General features: G+C 34.9%; 1 protein-coding gene across 8 annotated transcripts in view; it reads left to right on the top strand.

Annotated features, from left to right (window-relative positions):
- CBLB (Cbl proto-oncogene B) overlaps positions 1 to 22,049 on the top strand; it is a 221,157-nt gene that overhangs the window by 100,828 nt on the left and 98,280 nt on the right. For all 8 annotated transcript variants that reach the window (XM_042956253.1, XM_015544975.2, XM_007098582.3 and 5 more), the window contains 2 exons: positions 400 to 546; positions 19,291 to 19,447. In XM_042956253.1, the coding sequence (XP_042812187.1) occupies positions 400 to 546; positions 19,291 to 19,447 (304 nt within the window). The remainder of the gene's footprint in view (positions 1 to 399; positions 547 to 19,290; positions 19,448 to 22,049) is intronic.

Raw genomic sequence — 22,049 nt, 5'->3', positions numbered from 1 at the left:
TTCCCTAGATCCTCCTCTGATGATTATTAATCTTTCCTTTCTTCCTCATGTAGAAATAGTCACTCTGACTTTTGTGTTCAGCATTTATATTTGATTATGATTTTTTTTTACCTCTCCCATTAAGCTGTGAGCTCATTGAAATCATGTAATTTATCTTGTTCTTGTTTATGTTGAATGAATACATGGATAAATATAAAATGAAAGCCTCTTAGGAATTTAAATGTATAGTTTATATGAACGTTGATTTTAGATGCATTATTCAGTTGAGGTTCACGATCAGCCACTAAGACCTATGTTAATACTATTCATAATTTTATTTTTCATAATATGTATTCCCATTAAAACTTAACATGTGCCTATATATATATATTTTTCATTTTCCCCCCTCTATGTCTACAGACGAAATCTCACCAAACTGTCCCTTATCTTCAGTCACATGCTGGCAGAAATTAAAGCAATCTTTCCTAATGGGCAATTCCAGGGAGATAACTTTCGTATCACGAAAGCAGACGCTGCTGAGTTCTGGAGAAAGTTTTTTGGAGACAAGTAAGTACAAATCATTATTATCATCTGCATCCATTTTTGAAGAATGACCTCGTCTTACCTCTAGTTCCATATGGTATAGATTTTACTTGAATATTTTGAGACTGTACTTGAGCATATTTGATAAATGTTTTGATTGCTAATTTTTCTGTTTAGCCACCAAAAGTATGCCTTAGTTACTAAATAGTTTTATGTTACTATAAAGCAAATAGCAGTCATACTATTATTTATTTGATGAGCACTCATTGAGTTAAATAGTTTACCTCTAAGAAGCAGAGGTATAGAAGATGGAATCTCTCAGAAGCTCGTATCTTTTTTATAACTTAGTACACACCTAGGGCACGTATACAAAATAAGAGGCAGAAAGGGATAGAGACTTTAAAAATGGCATAAATAAGTTTTTCTGACAATTCAGAGAGGGTAACAGTTGCTTCATGATTGAATGAATCGGGGACTGCTTCTTAGAGGAGGTGGTTAGTAAGCTTGGTTGAGAACTGATATTCAGCTGAAAGAGAATACTTTAGCACCCCACTTCAGGTTTTCTTTGTATCATTGCACAGAGTTTGAGTTGTGTAAACAAGATATAGAAATGAGGATCTTGTGTAAACAAGCTATAGAAGTGTTATCACGAAGTAGCTAGATAAAGATGATTTCCTTTAGATACTTCCTCCCCAGACACAAACTTTGGTGAGCACCCTCAGAATGTCCTTGAATGTAGGCAGAATCTTGGCTGAGTATTAAAGGAGAAGAGTGATCACTTACACATAGATTATTGTTTTTATCCCCTTTTTAAATGTCTATATTTATACATTCACTGGTGAAATGAGACCTATAAAATGTTGGTATATACTTTTGATGGTCTTCATCTTTTGACACTGGTAAATTAACTGTAACAGTGGGTTTCCCTTTTTTTTTTTTTTTTTCTCTATGAAGTACTCTGCTTATCTAAGTGCTAAGTGCTTAGCTTCTTAACTTTTGACTTTGGAAGTATTAAAGCCCTTTTCCTATTTCTTAAATAAAATATATTCTGAATGATTTTTTGGCACTAAAGGGGGAAATACGGTTTTTGCCACTAACATGGACATTTTGTGTTCCAGAAATCTAGCTATTTATAATGCTCCTATATCCATTCACAAATGAGAAATTAAAAGGAAAGGTTCATCCTCATCTAAATTAGAATAACAGCCAAAAGTATGCTAATTAAATATTTGTGGACTGTAGAAAGCAGAAAGGCATTGCCCAATTCTGGGCGTAAGAACCAAGAGGATTTCTTGAAGTCACAGCTCATGTATTAATACTTTGAGCCTAATGCAAACAGTTGGTAACCTTCAAAATATACTTTATCTTAAAATTTTAAGAAAACTTACAGGACAAAATGTTTGTGGTATTTCTTTTTGAAAACTGAAAATTCTGGTGAGTTATGAAATTGTTTGCTTGTCAAAAGGTCAGTAGAAAATGGAAAGATTGCTCACACGTTTTTTTTTTAAGAGCAGACTTTGTTTTGCTGGCACTTCGAGCCACAGAGAATTATGCATTTGAGACCTCTTTATTTCCCTTTATTTATAACCATAGACATCAAGGGGCTGAAATTTCTTCCAACTGCTACATGAGTGAAAGCACTATTAAATCAAGTGGGGGATTCTTGAAATACTGATTAAATACCGTCCTTACCTCCCAAACCTTTATACCTTTTTCTTTTGTCTTCACTTCCTTGAGAAAGCTGTTCCATTTTTCTTTAATATTTTACTTTTGGGATGAGAGCCAAATTTAAAGCTCCTTCTGGAACTCAGACATATTTCCATAGTCATCAAAATTAATGATTCTTTTATTAGATCATTGGAGAAACCATCTTTATATTCTCTGTGGGTTTTCACCTTATTTCACAGTATTTTATTGAATGAGCAAGCAAATGAATGAATGATGTAGCCTTTCAAAAGGTTGAATTCTTTTATCTTCCTTATGCTCTAATACTAGTTTATATTTTCACGTAACTTAGTTCTCATACGGAAGCATTTCTGTCATTTATCTCGCTACACATTGAGGCCATGTGAGAATGCTTTCATTTGATCTAACCAGTGCCTTTAAACTTGAGACTAGTATTGTTTCTAAAAGCAGAAGCATTGAGGAGTTAGTTCTAAAAACAGCCAAACAACTTATGATTTTCATAAAGTAGTTTTTCAGCTTAAGGAGTATTGTATTTTTTTTTCAAAGGAATGGTCAGAGAGAAAAAGATATTATGCTTGGACTAAAATTGGGACAAAGCTATTTTTCAAGAGATTTTGTAAAACTCCCAAAGGCAGTTTTGGTATTCAGATCTCATAAAAACAGGAAGCAGACAAGATTTTTTATTTTATTATTATTTTTTAATTTTAATTCCAGTGTAATTAACATACAGTGTTATCTTAGTTTCAAGTGTACAATGTAGTGACTCAACATTTCCATGCATTACTCAGTTCTCATCATGATAAACATACTCTTAATCCCCATCACCTATTTCACTTAATCCACCACCCACCTTCTCTTTGGTAATTACCAGTTTTTTCTCTAGTTAAGAGTTTTTTGTTTGTCTCTTTTTCTTTGTTCCTTAAACTCCACATACGAGTAAAATCATATGGTATTTGTCTTTCTCTAACGGACTTATTTCATGTAACATTAAACCTCTAGATCTATCTACGTTGTCGCAAATGGCAAGGTTTTGTTCTTTTTTATGGCTGAGTAATATTCCATTGTGCATATATACCACCTCTTCTTTATCCAATCACCTATCTATGGACCGTTGGGCTGCTTCCATATTTGGGCTATTGTAAATAAATGCCGCAATGACATAGGGGTGCATGCATCTTTTGAAATTAGTGTTTTCATATTCTGCGGGTCAATACCCAGTAGGGGAATTACTGAATCATATGGTAATTCTAATTTTTTTAATGTTTATTTTTGAGAGAGAGGGTGTTCGTGAGTGTGCCAGTGGGGGAGGGGCAGAGAGAGAAGGATTCAGAGGATCTGAAGCATACTCTGTGCTGAGAGCGGAGAGCCCAATGTGGGGCTCGAACTCACAAACCATGAGATCATGACCTGAGCTGAAGTCAGACACTTAACCAGCTGAGCCACCCAGGTGCCCCACTAATTTTAAATTTTGAGGAACTTCCATACTGGTTTCCACAGTGGCTGCAGCAGTTGACATTCCTGCCAACAGTGCAAGAGGGTTCTTTTTTTTCCTCCACATCCTCACCAATACTTTTTTCTTGTGTTTTTGATTTTAGCCATTCTAACATGTTTGAGGTGATAGCTCATTGTGGTTTTGATTTGCATTTCCTTGATGATTAGTGATGTTGAGCAGCTTTTCATGTGTCTGTTAGCCATCTGGTTGTCTTTTTTTTTTTTTTTAATGTTTTTATTTATTTTTGAGACAGAGAGAGACAGAGCATGAGCAGGGGAGGGGCAGAGCGAGGGGGAGACACAGAATCTGAAGCAGGCTCCAGGCTCCCAAGCTGTCAGCACAGAGCCCCACACGGGGCTCGAACTCATGGACCGTGAGATCATGACCCGAGCTGAAGTTGGACGCCCAACTAACTGAGCCACCCAGATGCCCCAGATCTGGTTGTCTTTTCTAGACAAATGTCTATTCATATTTTCTGTCTATTTTTTAATTGTATTATTTGCTTTCTTTGGTGTTGAGTTGTATAAGTTCTTTATATATTTTGGATACTAACCCCTTATTGGATATGTCATTTACAAATAAATTCTCCCATTCAGTAGGTTGTCCTTTTGTTTCCTTTGCTGTGCAGAAGTTTTTGTTTTGTTTCATTTTCTTTCTTCAAGTAAGCTCTATGCCCAACATGGGGCTTGAACTTGTGCCCCCAAGATCAAGAGTTGTGTGCTCTACCAACTGAACCAGCCAGGTGCCCCTAAAGCTTTTAAGTTTGATGTAGTCCAATTAGTTTATTTTGATTTTGTTTCCCTTGCCTCAGGAAACATATGTAGGAAAATGTTGCTACAACCAATGTCAGAGAAATTGCTTCCTGTGTTCTTTTCTAGGATTTTTATGGTTCCAAGTCTCACATTTATGTCTTTAATCCATTTTGAGTTTATTTTTGTTTATGGTGTAAGTAAGTGGTCCAGTTTCATTCTTTTGCATGTAGCTGTCTAGTTTTCCCAGCACCACTTGTTGAAGAGACTCTTTTTCCCATTGCCATATTCTTCCCTCTTTGTTGAAGATTAATTGACCGTATAATCATTGGTTTATTTCTGGGCTCCCTGTTCTGTTCCATTGATCTGTGTGTCTTATTTTTGTGCCCATACAGTAGTGTTTTGATTACTGCAGTTTTGTAGTGTATCTTGAAATCTGAGATGGTGATACCTCTAGTTTTCTTCTCCTTTCTCAAGATTGTTTTGGCTATTTCAGGGTCTTTTGTGGTTCCACACAAATTCAAGGATTATTTGGTTTAGTTCTGTGAAAAATGCTGTTGGTATGTTGGTACAGATTACATTAAATCCATAGATTGCTTTGGGTAGTATGGACATTTTAACAATATTTGTCCTCCCAATCCATGAGCATGGGAGGTCTTTCCATTTCTTTATGTCATCTTCAATTTCTTCATCAGTGTTTTACAGTTTTCAGAGTTAAGGTCTTTCACTTCCTTGGTTAAGTTTATATCTAGGTACTTGCACTTTTAAGTGCAAGTAATAATGGGATTGTTCTCTTGATTTCTCCTTCTGCTACTTCAATATTAGTGTATAGAAATGGAGCAGATTTCTGTATGTTGAGTTGGTATCCCAGTAGACAAAAATTTTAGGTGTTACATGCCAAATACTTCCTTTCTGTGCTTCTCAACCTTTTTGAAGTCATGGCAGGACCAACCTCTCTTCTCAGGACTCAAGCCCAGCTGCCAAGAGACTGTGCCTGACTGGAGTCCCAAGGAGATCAATAATAATCATGTGTCAGGTAAATTAGTTTGGAAGGTCTGCATTTGTTAGGTGGTTATGCAAATTCATCGAATGTTTTGATAGTTGAGTCCTGCTTTTGCTTTCTTAATCTGCTGACCAGGGGATAGTAGAAATATATGGGAAAAGAGAAGTGACACTATTGAAGAAATGTGTCTAGGTAAATACTGCAAAATAAGATCAGTACCAAACTGAATCTTGGCACTCTGGAGTGTTCTGCAACTACTCTGGAATAGTAGTTTAGAGTCCAGAAGCTTTAAGCATGAGCCTGAAAAAATGGGTTACCCACTGTTTAGACCAACAGAAATCCATTGATGTGATTACACTCTGGGTGACATTTTTCTAAGCACGTCAGGTAGCAATTTTGGGGCTAATGGTGCTAAGTACTACTTCATACTGGGGAGATCTGGACTTGCATTTCCAACAAAATTGTAATTCAGTAAGAATCATGGATTCTAAACCTGAATCTTTTTATACGTCATCTTCTCTCCATTCTTACTTCAAGTTCTGTTCTTCAATTTCAAGTTCAAACCCTTCCCTAAATTACAGCAGCAACTTTCTGACTGGTCTTCCTATCTTCAGTAACAACCTATCCTGTTGTTCTTAGACTAGTGAGCTCTTTCAAAAAAAACAAAAAACAAAAACAAAAAAACAGAACTAATCATTCCCTCTCTCTGTCTCTTTGTCTGAAATGCTTCCATGAATTGTTACTGCTTCTAGTTTAAAATCTCAAATCCCATTAACATGACCAGCTTTAGAAACTGTTTTTTTCTGGCTTCATCTCTTTGTACTCTGCTCATTCTCAAAGAAAGAACCTAACTACACAACACTTTATTTCCCAATGTGTTTTTGTTTTCCTAGACGGCATCCACTGCTTGGAAAGCCAGTCAGCCATGCCACTTTGGAAGCTCCCCTACTCTAAGGTGGATATCCATACTCTTTGTTCCAGGCGCCTTTGCTCATATCTGTCATATTAGACTGCAGTGAACTGTTGACACGATCACCCTTCCTAACAGACTAGAAAGGTTTCTTGAAAGCAAGGACCTGCCTTCCTGGATTTGGTTTCTCAGAACCTGGCACACCTCCTGGAATGTGCAGGCACTAATAAATATCAGCAGACTATATGGATAGTTGGATGGATAGGTGAATGGATGAATGATGTTTACTCTCTGCTCAAAATATTCAATGACTTTATTATCTACAAATTGATTTTTTTTTCTTTTTTTAATCCTCAGTTCCTACAGTTCAATTCCCTGAAAGCCTCCTTTGCCTCTTCTTTCTTTTTTACCATCCCAGAATTTTTCAGGTCTAGGTCAGAAGTCTCCTTTTCTGGGGTGTTCTCACTAATATACATCCCTCCGTATGTTCAACTTCAATAATTCCATGCTTTGTGTCCCTATTGTGTTGTAGACCTGTTTGTGTTATTGAATGTATGTTTACTGTGTGGGTCTTTTCTGTGTGACTATGAAGTTCCTTGTTAACATTTTATCCACAAAATTTCATCCAGATACGTTAGTAGAGTTATTATATGTCAGACTCTGTGTCTAGTTCTTTCACATATGCTAACTTCATTTTTACTATAGTCTTTATTATCCTTTAAATGTATTGAATGTGTCCTTTAGGTACTGTATACATAACAGACAGTAATTGCTGGATTAATTCATGATGTATTTTTCTAGCATTTCTTTTTTACTTCTGTCCTTTTCTTCTGTCAAGTGGGACATTTTGGCTCTTTCCTGACACATCAATTACAGGTTTCTATGTCTGTGCCCATATTGCTCCTCCCTCTTGAAGGTGTTTATAACCTCTGGCATAAATATTCTTATTAATCCCTCAAAGTGTGCCTTGCTTATGATTCTATCCCTATTGTTATTACTAGATCTCTTCCTTGAACTCCTCTACTCTTGCTTATGCTTTGTACTTATTATTTTTGTTGTTTTAATATCATCTGCCTAGTTATTTTACTTCCCATTAGAGTATAAGCTCCATGAAATCAGGCTTATTACTCATCTTTGTATTTCCTGATGTAGCTTAGCACAGTGTCTCATATTTAGACTTGTAGGAACTGTCATTTACTTAATTTAAATGAGTTGAGGAGTAAAGGGATGTGTGTGAGCGTCTGCATAGTGAGATAAAGACAGAGACACAGAGTTTGCTCACTTAATTGGTTGGGAGGCAGTGTGCTTACGAGTGCGTGTGTAGGTGGGTGTGCTCAGGCTGTGACCGTAACATTTACTAGCTTTGTGACTTTGGGCAAGCTACTTGCTTTCTCCATGCATCAATTTCTTCATCTATAAAATGTTGATAAAATGACAATAATACCTCCTATCCAGAGTTGTTGTGAAGGTTAAAAGAGTTAAACTCTACCTATAAGGCATGTAGAATAGTGTCTGGCACATAGTAAGCCCTTTGTGTTGTGGAATAGTTAACCAGTTTAAACCTTCAATCTCCCTAAAGACTCCATTATATTAATTATTCTGCAAATAATATAGTTAATATTCAACTTCGTATGATGGGTGTTCCACAGTCCCTAGAAACATAAAAGCGAAAGCCAAAAATAAATAATACATTTTCTAAAATTTGGCATAGGACAGAATATAAGAAACTATCCTGCTTACCATGGGGGGAAAAATGATCTATTTAAAGCTCAGTTCATTGCCTCTACCTTTGATTTCCTGGGGAAGTGGTATGGACCTTCTTTGGTTTCCTGTATTTTCCTTTCACTTTTAATAAGAAACAAAGGACGATAGTTTCTTTACCTTTCCAGTGAGTGAGATACGTGTTTTTCTAGCATAATAGCTAGATCAGCCATTTCCTCTACTCAAAGAAAAGGCAGCTTAGTCATATTTAATTAAAGGAGGAGGTACACAAGAGAAATTAAGGACTTTCACCAGGTAACTAACTGTACAGAGAGAAAAAAAAAAAACTGACCTAGAACTCAAGGAATGCTATTTAATATTTCTATTATTTAGGCAACTTCTATTGTCACCTTTAAAAAAAAAAACAAAACTAAGGCTGTTTATATTAATAAGGAAAATGAAATTACAGGCCTATTTTGTTTGACTCCTTATAACAAGATACATAAAAGCAAATAAGATACCAAATTGTAGTTTTCTACCTTTAGGCAGTATGTATTCAGTTTGGGGCGATAGTATATCCAGAATTGATAAATATTTGAAACCAGTTCTGTTCCATTAGAAAGGTGCTTAAGGAATGTCACAAATACTGAATTATTTACTAGAGCAGACCGCTCAGGCACCGCGGAGGAGCTGGTATTTTGGGTGGGCTGCACATTTGTTACTAAGGAGTCTAGCAGTCTGTTGGGTAGAAAATGCTGTGATTGGGACTGAGTTGTTACAGTCTGCTGGAGTTCAAAACAAAGGTACAGATAATTTCAAGTTTACATAAATGCCTTCATTTTTTTCCTTCTCTCCACTCTGAATCCTTTACTAAGTTACCTTTACCTAGCAAAAGCAACATGATTTAGGTTCTGGCGTTCAGCCTTGAAATCTGACTTCATACAACCAAGAGTGTGTTTACAGAGTAGACACAATTCAGTTGAGCTCATAAACTGATCTATAACCCACATTTTTATTTTTTAATTTACAGTGACTAGCGCCACTGTCAGGCAGATGAGGATATTTGTGTCCCCATTGATAATTTGATGTGTGGAGCCATATCCTATCTAGAAAATTCCTTGATGAACAAGGAATCCAAATAAAAAATAGTGGTTTATGATCCACCATGGGAATTACCCTGTCTCAAAGACCAAAGTACTTGTAACTATTAATCTCTCTCTTGCACTGTGTTTTGAAAGCTCTGTTCATTTCTTCCCCTTTGTATTTCTTTTTCCATATACAAAGTTGCATTTTTAAAACTGTTCTTTGGAGTCCTGAGAACAATGGGGAACCACTGATGGGTTTTAAATAGGAAAGTGGTCACACTTGGATTTTAGGTGGCTGACTCTTGCTGAAGTAGATATAATGAATTTGAGTAGTGGCTTCCAAACCCAGTTGATTATATTCCTTATTACTAACTTATTATTAAATACTTTTAAGCATATTATTTATGATCTGAATATATACATATATTCTTACACAAATAATGTGTATTCTCATATGTAATACAAATAAAGGACATATAATGTGAATTTAAAAGCTACATAAAAATGCAAGTAGAATTTCAATATTTTCTTCCCATCTAAAAAATAATCATGTTAAGGTCTGACTGCCTTCCCCCATTAGAACCTGAAGAATTAGAAATAGGAGACGGATAGGAGGCTATTGTAGAAAACTAGGTACAAATTATAACATACATAAAATCAATATATAAAATAATATATAATCAGTACACAAAATAAATGTACATATATATAAGTAAAAAGTACATGACTTTGAGAGTGACCTAGAGATAAAATTAACCATACTTGACTATTAAGATATATGAGGTAAAAGAAATGAGTCAAGTGTGATATCTCAATTTCTGCTTTGAACAACTGGGTATCCTGCACTGAGACAGGAAAAGTAGGAAGAAGAGGGGATTTGGCAAACAGACAAGTTCAGTTTGGGGCACCTAAGTAACTCCATGTGATATATATTAGGTTGGATATACAACCTTGGGGGTACGGGAAGAATATAGAATAGGGATAGAGATTTTAGAATTGACAGTGTATTTATGAGAGCATACAGAGTAACAGCCTGTGGAATATTTTTCTTGGCCTTATGAAATGTTTAATTAAAAAATTAGTTGGTAACTTTTAAAGATTTATTTTCCACAAAAATATTGTATTGAGTTTCACTGAATAATTGGGAGTGATGGCACCACTAGATCTGAATTCTGACAAGGCAGCATTTGGCTATACCTGGGTCCCAGCTTGCCCAAGTTAGATGTGCTCTCCTTCAATTCATTGCAATCCTCACCTGGATCTCTTTACTTATTTCTGTTAACTGTCTGGTCCCTAGATATTTGAGTTCACATTCTCTGAAAGCTGTGTGAAGCCATTGAACTAAATGATATAGACCATGGAGAATGTGCAGGGAGAATGAAGAGGACAGATCCTTAAAGAATTCTGATGAATGAAGTATCCAGAGGACATTTAAGAAAAGGAGGAATTGTCAGAAAAGTAGGGGGAAAAAACATGAAGAGTGTGTGGTGTTATAGATGCTAAAGGAAGATAAGATTTAAAGAAAAAGGGAGATGAACCAGATAATAGTACTAAAAGATCAAACAAGATAGACTTAAAAGTTTCCATTAGATGTAGTAACAAGGCGCTTATAACCTGATTTATTTTCTATTAAAGAAAAAATTCTGTAAGTCTCCTTTACAACCAAAGCTTTAATAGGTTCCACGTGTTTATGCAGTTTATTAAATGAGGATTTTAGAGGTTTGGAAGTTTTATATTTCTTTTACCTCAGTTTGACTTAGATATCTATCAGATTTCGCCCATCGATTGTTAATTTATTTGACCTACAAAGAGAGACTTATGAAGAGTTTTGTTTCATTACTGGCTTTGTTGTTTATAAGACAGACTGGACTCTTAATGCTAAAAGGAAGATCATTTAAAGCTTTACTTAAGCCCTTCTGTGGCAGGACTTTCTAATTTTAGGATCTACAACTTCCTGATTTTGTTTAATCTGACCTCAGCAGATCAAAGGTATTTTGCTGTGATCCATGAGCTATTGTATCTTACGTGTTTTACAAACCTACCAAGTATCACTGACCTTTCAAAGAAAATATAGTGAAGCACAGTTGGCTGTGCGTGAGAAAGAAAAGAACAAATCCTCTTTTGTTTTAAGACCAGAATCTTTGTTTTGCTATGGTCAGTGGCTAGTAAGTAGAAAATGAAATACGGAATTTTGACATATTCTTATGGATTGTATTTATAGTTCCTCTTCCCATCCCTTTTCACCAATAAACTTTATTTCAAAGTCAGAAAATAAATGGAATTATGTACAAAGTAATTTCATGGCTCTAGGAAATTTATCATGTTCAAAAGTCAGGCTGTGAGACCAGAAGTCAGAAAACCTCAAACTTCTCATATGAGTGAGGTTAGTGAGAAAATCAGGAATAATGTTGAAGAAGCTATTTTCCTTGTTTCTGCAATCTTATAAAAGGTGTTTGTAAATTTCAGAATGTGAAAATGAGAATGATACTTGTCTGTTTTACAGAGAATTAATGAATGTCCATACTATAGACAAAATGTCACAAACGTTTTTGACAAAAATAATCACAAATACCCAGCATCTGTGTCTTTCTGTATGAGAGTCAAGAATTTTCACAGGAATGGTTAGATCTAATTATGAATATCCTTGATAACCATGGTTGCCATCCTGTCCATGATGAGTTGTGAGGCAACTACTTGACCAGAGTTTTAATATGTTCTTTGTGTGGGTTGCTGGAAAACATGTGCTTTTCAAAAACAAACAAAAGCATTTGTTTTGAGAAACAATTGTGATGGCAGAGTAAGAACAGTATAGCCTGATAACAATCTATTTTCATATTCTTTAACAAATTACAGAAGTTATTATAGAAAAAGATTGGATGTAGGAAATAACTATAGATATAAGTATCAACAGATTGAGGAAGCACAGTCCTAATATTTTGCATCCATAATAAAAATCAAAAGATATAAACGGTCTTATGAATGTTTCATTATCTTCAGAACAAAGCTAGCACTCAATTTAAAGGTACTGACACTAAATACATCTTTGTTGGTCGAAGTGAATTTTCTAACAAAATTCAGATGAAATTAAAAACAGGAATGGGTTAATAAGGATGGAACAGATTTTCATTTTGTTTAAAATCAAGATGACATTTTTACCTCCTTGAGCTAGAATGAGTTTTAAACAACTAGGACCATCACCACCCCCACCGCCACAGCAACAAAACCAACAAACAACAAATAAACATTGACTTCCTTGTTTATTATTCAGCAGGTACTTCATCCGTTCCCACATTTCCCATTCTTTTTCATCTTAGATTTTTATTGTCAAAATGTTTAAAGCTGTATATATTAAGTTTAATAATACATACAGGGAAGCACATAAATCATAAGTGTAAGGTGAAGAATTTTTAAGAAGTGAACACACCAATGTAAATGCCACCCAAATAAATAGCATATTATCTATAATTCAGAACACCTCTTACCCCCAAACCCTCAGCAAGTTCCATACAGTCACTGTTTGCTCATGGTGTTCTGACTTCTAGCATCATTCAATCCTACATAGTTGAAATCATACAATTATGTTCTTTTAAAAAATCTGGCTTCTTTTACTCTTTATGTTTATGAAATTCACCCCTGTTCTTGCATGCGACACACTCTTCATTCTTGCTCCATTGTACAGCTGCACTATAACTTACCTATTGATTCTGTTGGTAATGAACGTTAGGTTCTTCCTCTTTCGGATTATTATCAGTAGTGCTATTATGAACTTTTTCTTTTTGTATTTTTAAAAACCTGTGTATGCTTTTCTGTTGAATGTGTTTCTAGGAATGGAATTGCTGGCTCCTACTTCCTGCACAATTTTAGCTTTAGTAGCTTTTAGTATTCTAAAGTGGCTTACCAACTGAATCACCTATGAGTAGTGCCTAAAGGTTCCTGTTGTTCCATATTATCTTCCCCAACTCTTCGATATCCTTTGTCTTTTTTTTTGCTTTTTTGTTTTCCTTCATAAGCCATACTGGTGGGGTCGAGTGGAATATCACTGTCTTTTTGATGTACATTTCTCTGATGCTGAATAGATCTTTGTTGAACGTTTTGATTTCTTTGTGTATATGAAAATCATTTGCTCAGTTTTTTAGTACTTATTAATATTTAGATGTGAATCTTTTGTTGTTTATATGTATGTAAATAGTGTCTCCCAATATGTGGCTTTCTTTTTCACTTTGCTAGTGATATCTTTTCATGAATACAGGTTATAATTTATCTTTTCCTTTATCCATTGAGCATTTTGGGCCTTTTTAAATTTTGGCCTGCTCCAGAATAATGAGGATATTCTCTAATTTCTTCTTAAAAAAATTAAAAAAAAAACACTTTAATTTTATACCTAAATATGAAAGAGAAAACAATAGTCTAAAATTAATTTTTATATGGTATTAAGTAAGGGTAGTTTCTTCTGTATGTATATCCATTTGACCAAACAGCATTTACTTAAAACGTCATTCATTCCCCACTGCTGTTTAAATCTAGTGGATGTTACATATCCAGTGTCTAAATATGATTGCATTTCTTTCTAAAATTTTTGTTTTGTTTCATCTATTTGTTTATCCTTGTGCTAATATCACATTGTCTTAATTATGTAAAGAGTAAAAGTTTGTCAGTGTTGTTCCTATTGAAGATTGGCTTGATTATTCTTGGCTTTTGACATTTGCCTATAAAGTTTAGAATCAGCCTATCATTTCCTATTACAGAAATGTCTCCTAGAATTTTTGACTAGGGTTATATTAAATCTAAGCACCAATTTGAGAATTATTGATATCTTTACAATATTGAATCTGCTAGTCCGTTAAAGTGTTATATCCCTCTGTGATTGTGTGTTGTTCAGCTTTTCTTAGCTTCATTTCTACTTATTTAATATTTTCAGATGCTATTGTAAAAGTCAAGTATTTTTAAGTTTTATTTTCTAACAATATATTGCTTATTTATAGAAATACAACTGATTTTTGTATATTGGTTTTATATTCAGCAACCATGTTGAATTCTCTTATTTCTTCTTTAATCTGCAAATTCTTTTGTATACATATACTACACATATAAAATCATGTCTCAGACAAATACTGTTATAATTCTTGTTTTTAAATGATTCCTGTATGATTACATAATGTACTTTAAAAGTTTTAGTATATTGGGGCGCCTGGGTAGCTCAGTTGGTTGGGTGGCTGACTTCGGCTCAGGTCATGATCTCATGGTTCGTGGGTTCGATCCCCGTGTCAGGCTCTGTGCTGAACACTTGCTCAGAGCCTGGAGCCTGCTTTGGATTCTGTGTCTCCTTCTCTCTCTGCCCCTCCCTTGCTTGTGCTCTATCTCTCAAAAATAAAGAAATGTTACAAAAATTAAAAAAAAGTTTTAGTATATATTTTATTTCTTAGCATATTTATTAATATGCTCTAATGGCTTGCAGAGAAAAATAAAATAATCACTCATACTCCTACCACAATCCAGTTATCATCAGTTAAAATGGGTATTGATATCTCCAAACATTCTAGATAGTTTTCAGCATTGGATCATAAAGGACATACAATTTCAGAAATGCAATTCCCATTTAAATATGCCATGGACACTTTTCCATGACAATATTCTTTTTTACAACTGTTAATTACTGTTACATATTATATCCAAAGATTTTAACATTTCCTATTACTACTATTGAACATATTATTTTAATTTTTTGCTACTATGAACAACACTGTATTGAAGAGATTTATGGGTAGATATTTGTGTTGCTGTGTATTTATGTGTATAAATATATATACATATAGATATATATGTGTGTGTGTATACTTTTTTTTTTTTTTACATAATCTTGTTAGGTGAAATCCCAGAAGTAGATTTTTCAAAAAATAATAGGCTTTTGACACTTGCTGCCAAATTGCCTTCTAGAAATGCTGTATAAATTCTCATTCACACCAGAAGTATATGACTTTTCAAATACTGTAGACTTTGTTGAGATTCACACCTTATGTGGATTTTTTTCATATGAATTAAAAACAAAACATATATCCTTTTATGAACTTGTAGTGTCATGAAAATGTTTTGCCTTTTTTTTTATAATCTCCTAACATTTTTTGTCTTCCATTCCTTTTACTGTTTTATTTTAAACTGCAAGATTGTCAAGTTAGAATATCTAATACACTTTTCAACTTTTACTGAGAAGGAGAAAGCCTGGAAGATTGAGTGACTTGTCAGTTGCTGACCTACTGACACTTTTGCAGTTTTGTTTCCCTGTATCTGTTTTTATCTGAAAGGCCACTAACTCTATTTTCAAGTCTAAAAAAATACAATTACTCTTTTGTTTCTTGGTAAATAGACCAAGACTTATTATCTAATAACAAAATTGTAATGTAGCCTATGTTAAGTTCTTATCTTTCCTGATATTGTATGAACAGACTATAACTCTTTGTAGTGGAGAAAGGGAGTGGAGCCCAAATTTCTGGGCTCCTCCTCCATGTAACATTCCCTTGCCTTCCCTAGACACAGTTTAATTTAATTACACAAATTTTAGTTGCACACCTTGTCTGTCTTGTACCGAGGTGAATAAGATGCGGTTCAAGGAACTTCATCCTATGAGATTTCCTAGGCACCCTCATCTTTTTCTATAGCTTTTGCAAATGGCACAACATAGTCTATTCACAAGTGGTTTGAACATGCCACAGTACCTGGAACATGTAAAGTCTTTCCTAGGCAAATTACTCAACCTCTTTAAGCCTCAGTTTTCCCAACTGTATCATGAAGATAAATATATTGTCTGTCTTGTAGTGTTATCATGACAAACTCTGGTAATAGACATAAAGTGTGTGATGACTGGCAGAGAGAGTAGACCATCAGTAAATGGCAGCCCTTATTCTTACTCCTATTGCAAGTCTAAAAAATCCTGAAATCATAATTATTATAAGTTTCTGGCTGACCACTGGCCTTGTATTCCATTCTTTGTGGATTAACAGTTACTTGTGCTTTTCAATAGATTTTGAAGTTTGAATTAACTTGTAATCACAGTGATTTATAATTGAAAGTGGCAAAAGGACAGATTAAAATATTTCTGGATTAGGGAAAGCATGAAGCGTTTATGTTCTATTTGTTTTTTTTCTTCCTCTTTTCATATTCCCAGATTTCTGTTAGCACAATGAAGTTTGTACGTATTTGTAAAACAATTTGTCATTAATATTTTCTCTGACTTGCTTCATCTCTAGGGAAAGAGAGTAGAAACCACTATGTGTTGTTGCTGCAGTTTAATTAAAGGTGTGAAAAGCCATCCTCTTCTTTTTCCCTCCCCCCATACACATCAGGAAAGAAGGTGGTAGCAACTTGACGTCCTCTTTGGAAAGGTTGGATCCTTAGTGCCACGGTTTCAGAACAATATATTTTTTGTAAGAAGTCATTGCATGCTGGGGCGCCTGGGTGTCTCGGTCGGTTAAGCGTCTGACTTCGGCTCAGGTCATGATCTCACGGTCCGTGGGTTAGAGCCCCGCATCGGGCTCTGTGCTGACAGCTCAGAGCCTGAAGCCTGCTTCACATCCTGTGTCTCCCTCTCTCTGTGACCCTCCCCCCTTCATGCTCTGTCTCTCTCTGTCTCAAAAATAAATAAACGTTAAAAAAAAAAATTAAAAAAAAAAAAAAAAGAAGTCATTGCATGCTGTTTCTGCTCTTCACTTGTGAACCCCTTCTCCTCCCTGATATTTTCGATGGTGGGTGTTTGATTCAGCTGATCAAAGGAAAGGTACCTGTTTGCAAATTTTGTATATAATTAGTTAACCAAATAATGCCCTTCTTAATCCCTGTCACTACCCTATGTTAGCATATTTGGACCTTCGGTTTATCACAAGTGAACTGTGAGCAAGTGTCATTTACACAAGTGCCACAGAAATGTAGCTTGCTCCTTTGTAAATTACTGTCCCAAAGTAGTATGTCAGACTACAGTTTTAGAAGTTCATACATTTTTTTTTTATAATTTTCTCTGGGAAATCATTGAGTATTGGAAGGAGTTATGGTCTGCATGCTCCTTAAATATTGGGATGGAGATACATATATTTTTATGGTAGCAGGTATTAAAGGTATCAGGCCCATTGATTTCCTTTTTATACTTTATATGCAAGACAAGTTTCTCTTAACATTTCTATGCAAAACTAAAACATGCCATTCTTAAGTCAGTAGTTCTTTGTTTAATATTTAAAAATTTTGAATATGAGGGTTCATGTCCCTTTTATGTGTTGAATATTTGAAACTTTAATTTGGAAAAGACAAATGTGCTTCTTAAGCACTACTTTAGCAGTAACTGTAATGTAACTGGACACAATTTCATTTTTACACTTTGCCATAAATCAATGGCCTCCTAACATTATCAAAAGTTATCCTTGTTTTCTGAGAACAGCAGCATTTTGTTAACCTTAATCAGAGCTTGACGTGTGTTTCTTCTAAACGGCGTCTGATGTGGTGTATCTCTTCGGTTCTCTGTGGTTTCCTGTTTTTTTTTTCATACATAGAGAAAAACCTTTTGATGTAGTCAGCCTCATGTTTTTCTTTCTTTTAATGGTCTATCAAGCCTAAACTTTCTTATAAATGCAGCATAGTATCATAAGCCTGTCTCTCCATTCATTTGTTCAGCTTGCCACAGACCCCTCCTTCTCTGGAACTCCTCCAGCACTGCCTTAAATATGCCTCCCCTCCCCACCTATGTTTTTTAGCATTACACATCTTATTTCTACCCTGTATGCGTGTTCTTCAAGGACAGATAGTATCTTCTATTTTCATAGGTGTATTTCTCGACAGTGCCTTGCCTTAGCAATAGATCAGTGACTCTCAAAAAGTGTTATCCCCAGACCAGCAGTGTCAGCATCACTTGGGAACTTGTCAGAACTGTAAGTTCTTCAGCTGCACCTCAGGCATACCGAATTAGAATATCATGGGTTGCGGATCAGCAATTTCTGTCTTAACAAGCCCTTCCACGATCCTGATGAATGCTCAAGTTTGACAATCACTGAAATGGATAATTATTGAGTGAATATGAAGTTGTACATTTATGGTGATGCTTCACTGGGAAAATTAGTATAGGAAAGGGCCAATGTAGTCCATTCTGAGCCTTTTATTTCTTAAGAGATAATGGTAAAGAAAAACCTAATACCTAAATATGTACATTCTTAAAAGAGGGTGTATATAGCTCTTCTGATGTCCTACTGTGAAAACTGCAGCTTAAAATTTTAAAGAAACACAAATGATTTCTTTCTTCCACTTATTCAAGAATAGGCATTTAACATTCCAAAAGGAGGAAAATTAACTAAGGGATGAAAAATGAGTGTTACTTATTTTCATGGTGGGAAGGAAGTAGGTGAATGTCAGAAAATGGTCAGATGGAGGACAGACTGGGAGACTTCCCTGAATACCATTTTTTGCTCTTCTAAGTTTTTGAAGTATGTAAATGCATTACTTAATAAAAAATTTGATGCATAATATTTAAGAAAAGTAAGTTATGAATAAATAAATTTCCACATGCTAGCCAGTGTTGTTGGTTAAAAATATTAACATTTTCCTTTGTATTAATATGAAAAGGTTAAATAGCATGTGCTTTTTATCTGCAGAATACAAGGAGGTAATGGCTAACATGTCTTCATGACTTTCCACCTGAGCTTTCTCAAAATGGTGGATGTAAATTACTCTTTTGTACCATGAGTACATAATTCCTACTATTATATGAACCCATAGTCTTACCGTTATTTTAAGAAAATAGAGGGGAAAAATTAACTTGATGCAAAGTCAAATGATCTTGTATACACAAGAGGTAAGACACATAGGACTTTGACCTAATCCCTTCTTTTGGACGTATTTTTAGAAATATGTTGATAGGCAAGGATTGTTTGAGAGAGAAGTTGATTTTGATTTTTGTCACATTCTTAGCAAATAGAAAACAGTCCAGTTAGCAAAACCTATTACATATGTTCTGAATTATGAACATATCTTTGTCTTTTTTGTCAACTATTTATCTTTTAGTACAAATGCAATTAATTCTATTAACATTATGATTGAACTCTTCTGTTTCAGTGGAAGGTATGTCTTAAATGACACTTGATTCAATTACTCATTTTTTTTTTCTTACACAGGACTATTGTGCCATGGAAAGTATTCAGACAGTGCCTTCATGAGGTTCATCAAATTAGCTCCGGCCTGGAAGCAATGGCTCTGAAATCAACAATTGATTTAACTTGTAATGATTACATTTCAGTTTTTGAATTTGATATTTTTACCAGACTCTTTCAGGTAAGCTTTCTATTTGCTGAATCCTTTCCTCCCTCCTGATTTCCTTCCTATGTGTGCATGTGGTGTGCACACGTTTGTTCGTGTGCACATGTGTGAGTACATCTCTCTCTCACACACAAGCATGTGAGAAATAGTCTCATTTTTTGGTAGTGTATAATTTTGAAGTCGCTGGTGTAAGTTTTTGGTCATTGCTATAAGTTTAAGGTTTAAAGTTTGACGTATCAGGTTCTGTGAGGCTGGTGATTGCTTGTTAGCCTTGAGAAGATTCATGGAAAGGAGCTTTGTTTTAAATTTCCTAGTTTCTCACTTTACTTTGTCCTTTTAGCCCAGTAACTGACAGAATGCAAATTTTATGGGTGGGTATATGCTGAGGTATATGGGTGGGTATATGCTGAGGTTGGAACCCAACTTTTCTGCTTTGCGTCCTGTGTTCATTAGGTGAGAAGAGATATAGTAAACTTTGCAATAAATAGTAAATTTATCATGTTCTGTAGAGAAGATCCCTGTGGTGTATACTGTTTTACAACTTACGTTGCTCATTCAACCACATATTATAAACGTGTTTTCATGTCAATAAATCTTTTTCATCAATATAATTATTGATTTCCGGTTGCTATGTAATGTTTTCATCAAAATAGTATGTCATTACTTTAATAAATTCCTCTTTTGGAAAATTTAGGGTTTCTTTTTTGTTCCCCTGTTTTCTAATATGTATGGCTGTGATATTAACCTTCTGGTCCTGTTTATTGTTTTTCTTTTTTAATCTATCCGTTATAATTGTCTTCACATAGCTTTTCAGAAGCAGGTACCATTAAATGATGTAAGCTGTGTGCTATCATTTTATTCTTTTGTATATCTTCATGGAATTACATTAAACATGAAGACTTGAAATTTGTGTTTTGAATTTGACTATGCCACTAAATTGTATATCATCTATGGTGTTCAATTCAAGTAGTCACAGAATGAAAGAATCCCACTTAAAATCTTTATAATTATAGTAATATAAATTATATAGTAAGTGAGGTAAATTGATCAGAACACAGGCTTGCTTGTATCCTGATGGAATTTTTTTATTATTTTAAGTCTCAGTAAGATTTATGCATTTGAAACGTGCTTTCAACAAATGTTGGAGTATAATATTGGTTTTCATGTTTTCCATGTTAGAAGAATTTTGCTCCTTTGATTTATGATTCTGCTTGGCACTAGTTTACAAGGATCTGGTGACTGATTTATGTAAGAAAATAAAATTGTGTGGGATTAAGTTTTAATTTATGAAAGAACCTGTTAACAGAAGGCAAATTAACTCTTGTCAACAATACTTATAGAATACATTGTTTTTATTACAACTTTCAGATCATAATTCTACCTAGGTGTATAGGATAAGAAATTAGATAAATGATTGCAGAAATTGTGTTTTTGCATATTTTCAGTTTACATTAGTTTCATGATTATTCCTTTGGTATATACAGGTACATCTTGGAGATGCTGCAGGTTCGGTTCCAGACCAGTGCAATGAAGTGAATATCACAATAAAGCAGTTCAAAACACTTTTTGGTTTCCTAGTGCTTATAAGTTATGTTTACACTATATGGTAGTCTATTGCATGTGTAACAGCATCATGTCTTTAAAAAGCAATGTATATACCTTAATTACAAAATACTTGATTGCTAAAAAATGCTAACCATCATCTGAGCTTTCACTGAGTCGTAATCTTTTTGTTGGTGGAGGGTCTTGGCCTCAATGTTGATGGCTGCCGACTGGTCAGGATGGTGGTTGCTGACGGCTGGGCTGGCTGTGACAATTTCTTACAATAAGGCAACAATGAAGTTCACTGCATTGATTGACTCTTCCTTTCACGAACAATTTCTCTGTAGCATATGATACTGTTTGAAAGCATTTTGCCCACAGGACTTCTTTCAAAATTGGAGTCGGTCCTCACAAATTTTCCCGCTCCTTTATCAACTAATATTCTCACTCTTTTGTTGTTGTCATTTCAGCAATCTTCACAGCATCTTCACAGGCGTAGATTCTATATAAGAAACCATTTTCTTCCCTCACTCCTAAGGAGCAGCTCTTCATCCATTAAAGTTGTATAATGACATTGTAGCAATTCAGTCCCTCTTTAGGTTCCACTTCTGATTCTAGTTCTCCTCCTGTTTCCGTCACATCTGCAGGTACTTCCTCCACTGGAATTTTGAACCCCTCAAAGTCATCCTTGTTGGTTGGAATTAACTTCTTCCAAACTCCTGTTCATGGTGATATTTTGACCTCTTCCCATAGGTCACAAATGCCCTTAATGGCATCTAGAATGGTGTACCCCTTCCAGAAGGTTTTTAGTTAACTTTGCCCAGATCCATCAGAGGAATCTATGGCAGCTATTGCCTTACAAAATGTATTTTAAAAAAATAAGACTTGAAAGTTGAAACTACTCCTTGACCCATGGGCTACAGGATGGATGTTGTGTTAGCAGGAATGAAAACAACATTAAACTCGTGCATCTCCATCAGAGTTCTTGGATGACCAGGTGCATTAACAATGAGAAGTAATATTTTGAAAGGGAACTTTTTGGCTGAACAGTGGGCTGAAAATATTCAGGAACTCA

The sequence above is a fragment of the Panthera tigris genome, chromosome C2 (genome assembly GCF_018350195.1).
Source record: "Panthera tigris isolate Pti1 chromosome C2, P.tigris_Pti1_mat1.1, whole genome shotgun sequence".
Classification (NCBI taxonomy): domain Eukaryota; kingdom Metazoa; phylum Chordata; class Mammalia; order Carnivora; family Felidae; genus Panthera; species Panthera tigris.
The sequence above is the reverse complement of the archived record's forward strand: the minus strand, read 5'-3'. Positions and strand labels throughout refer to the sequence as shown.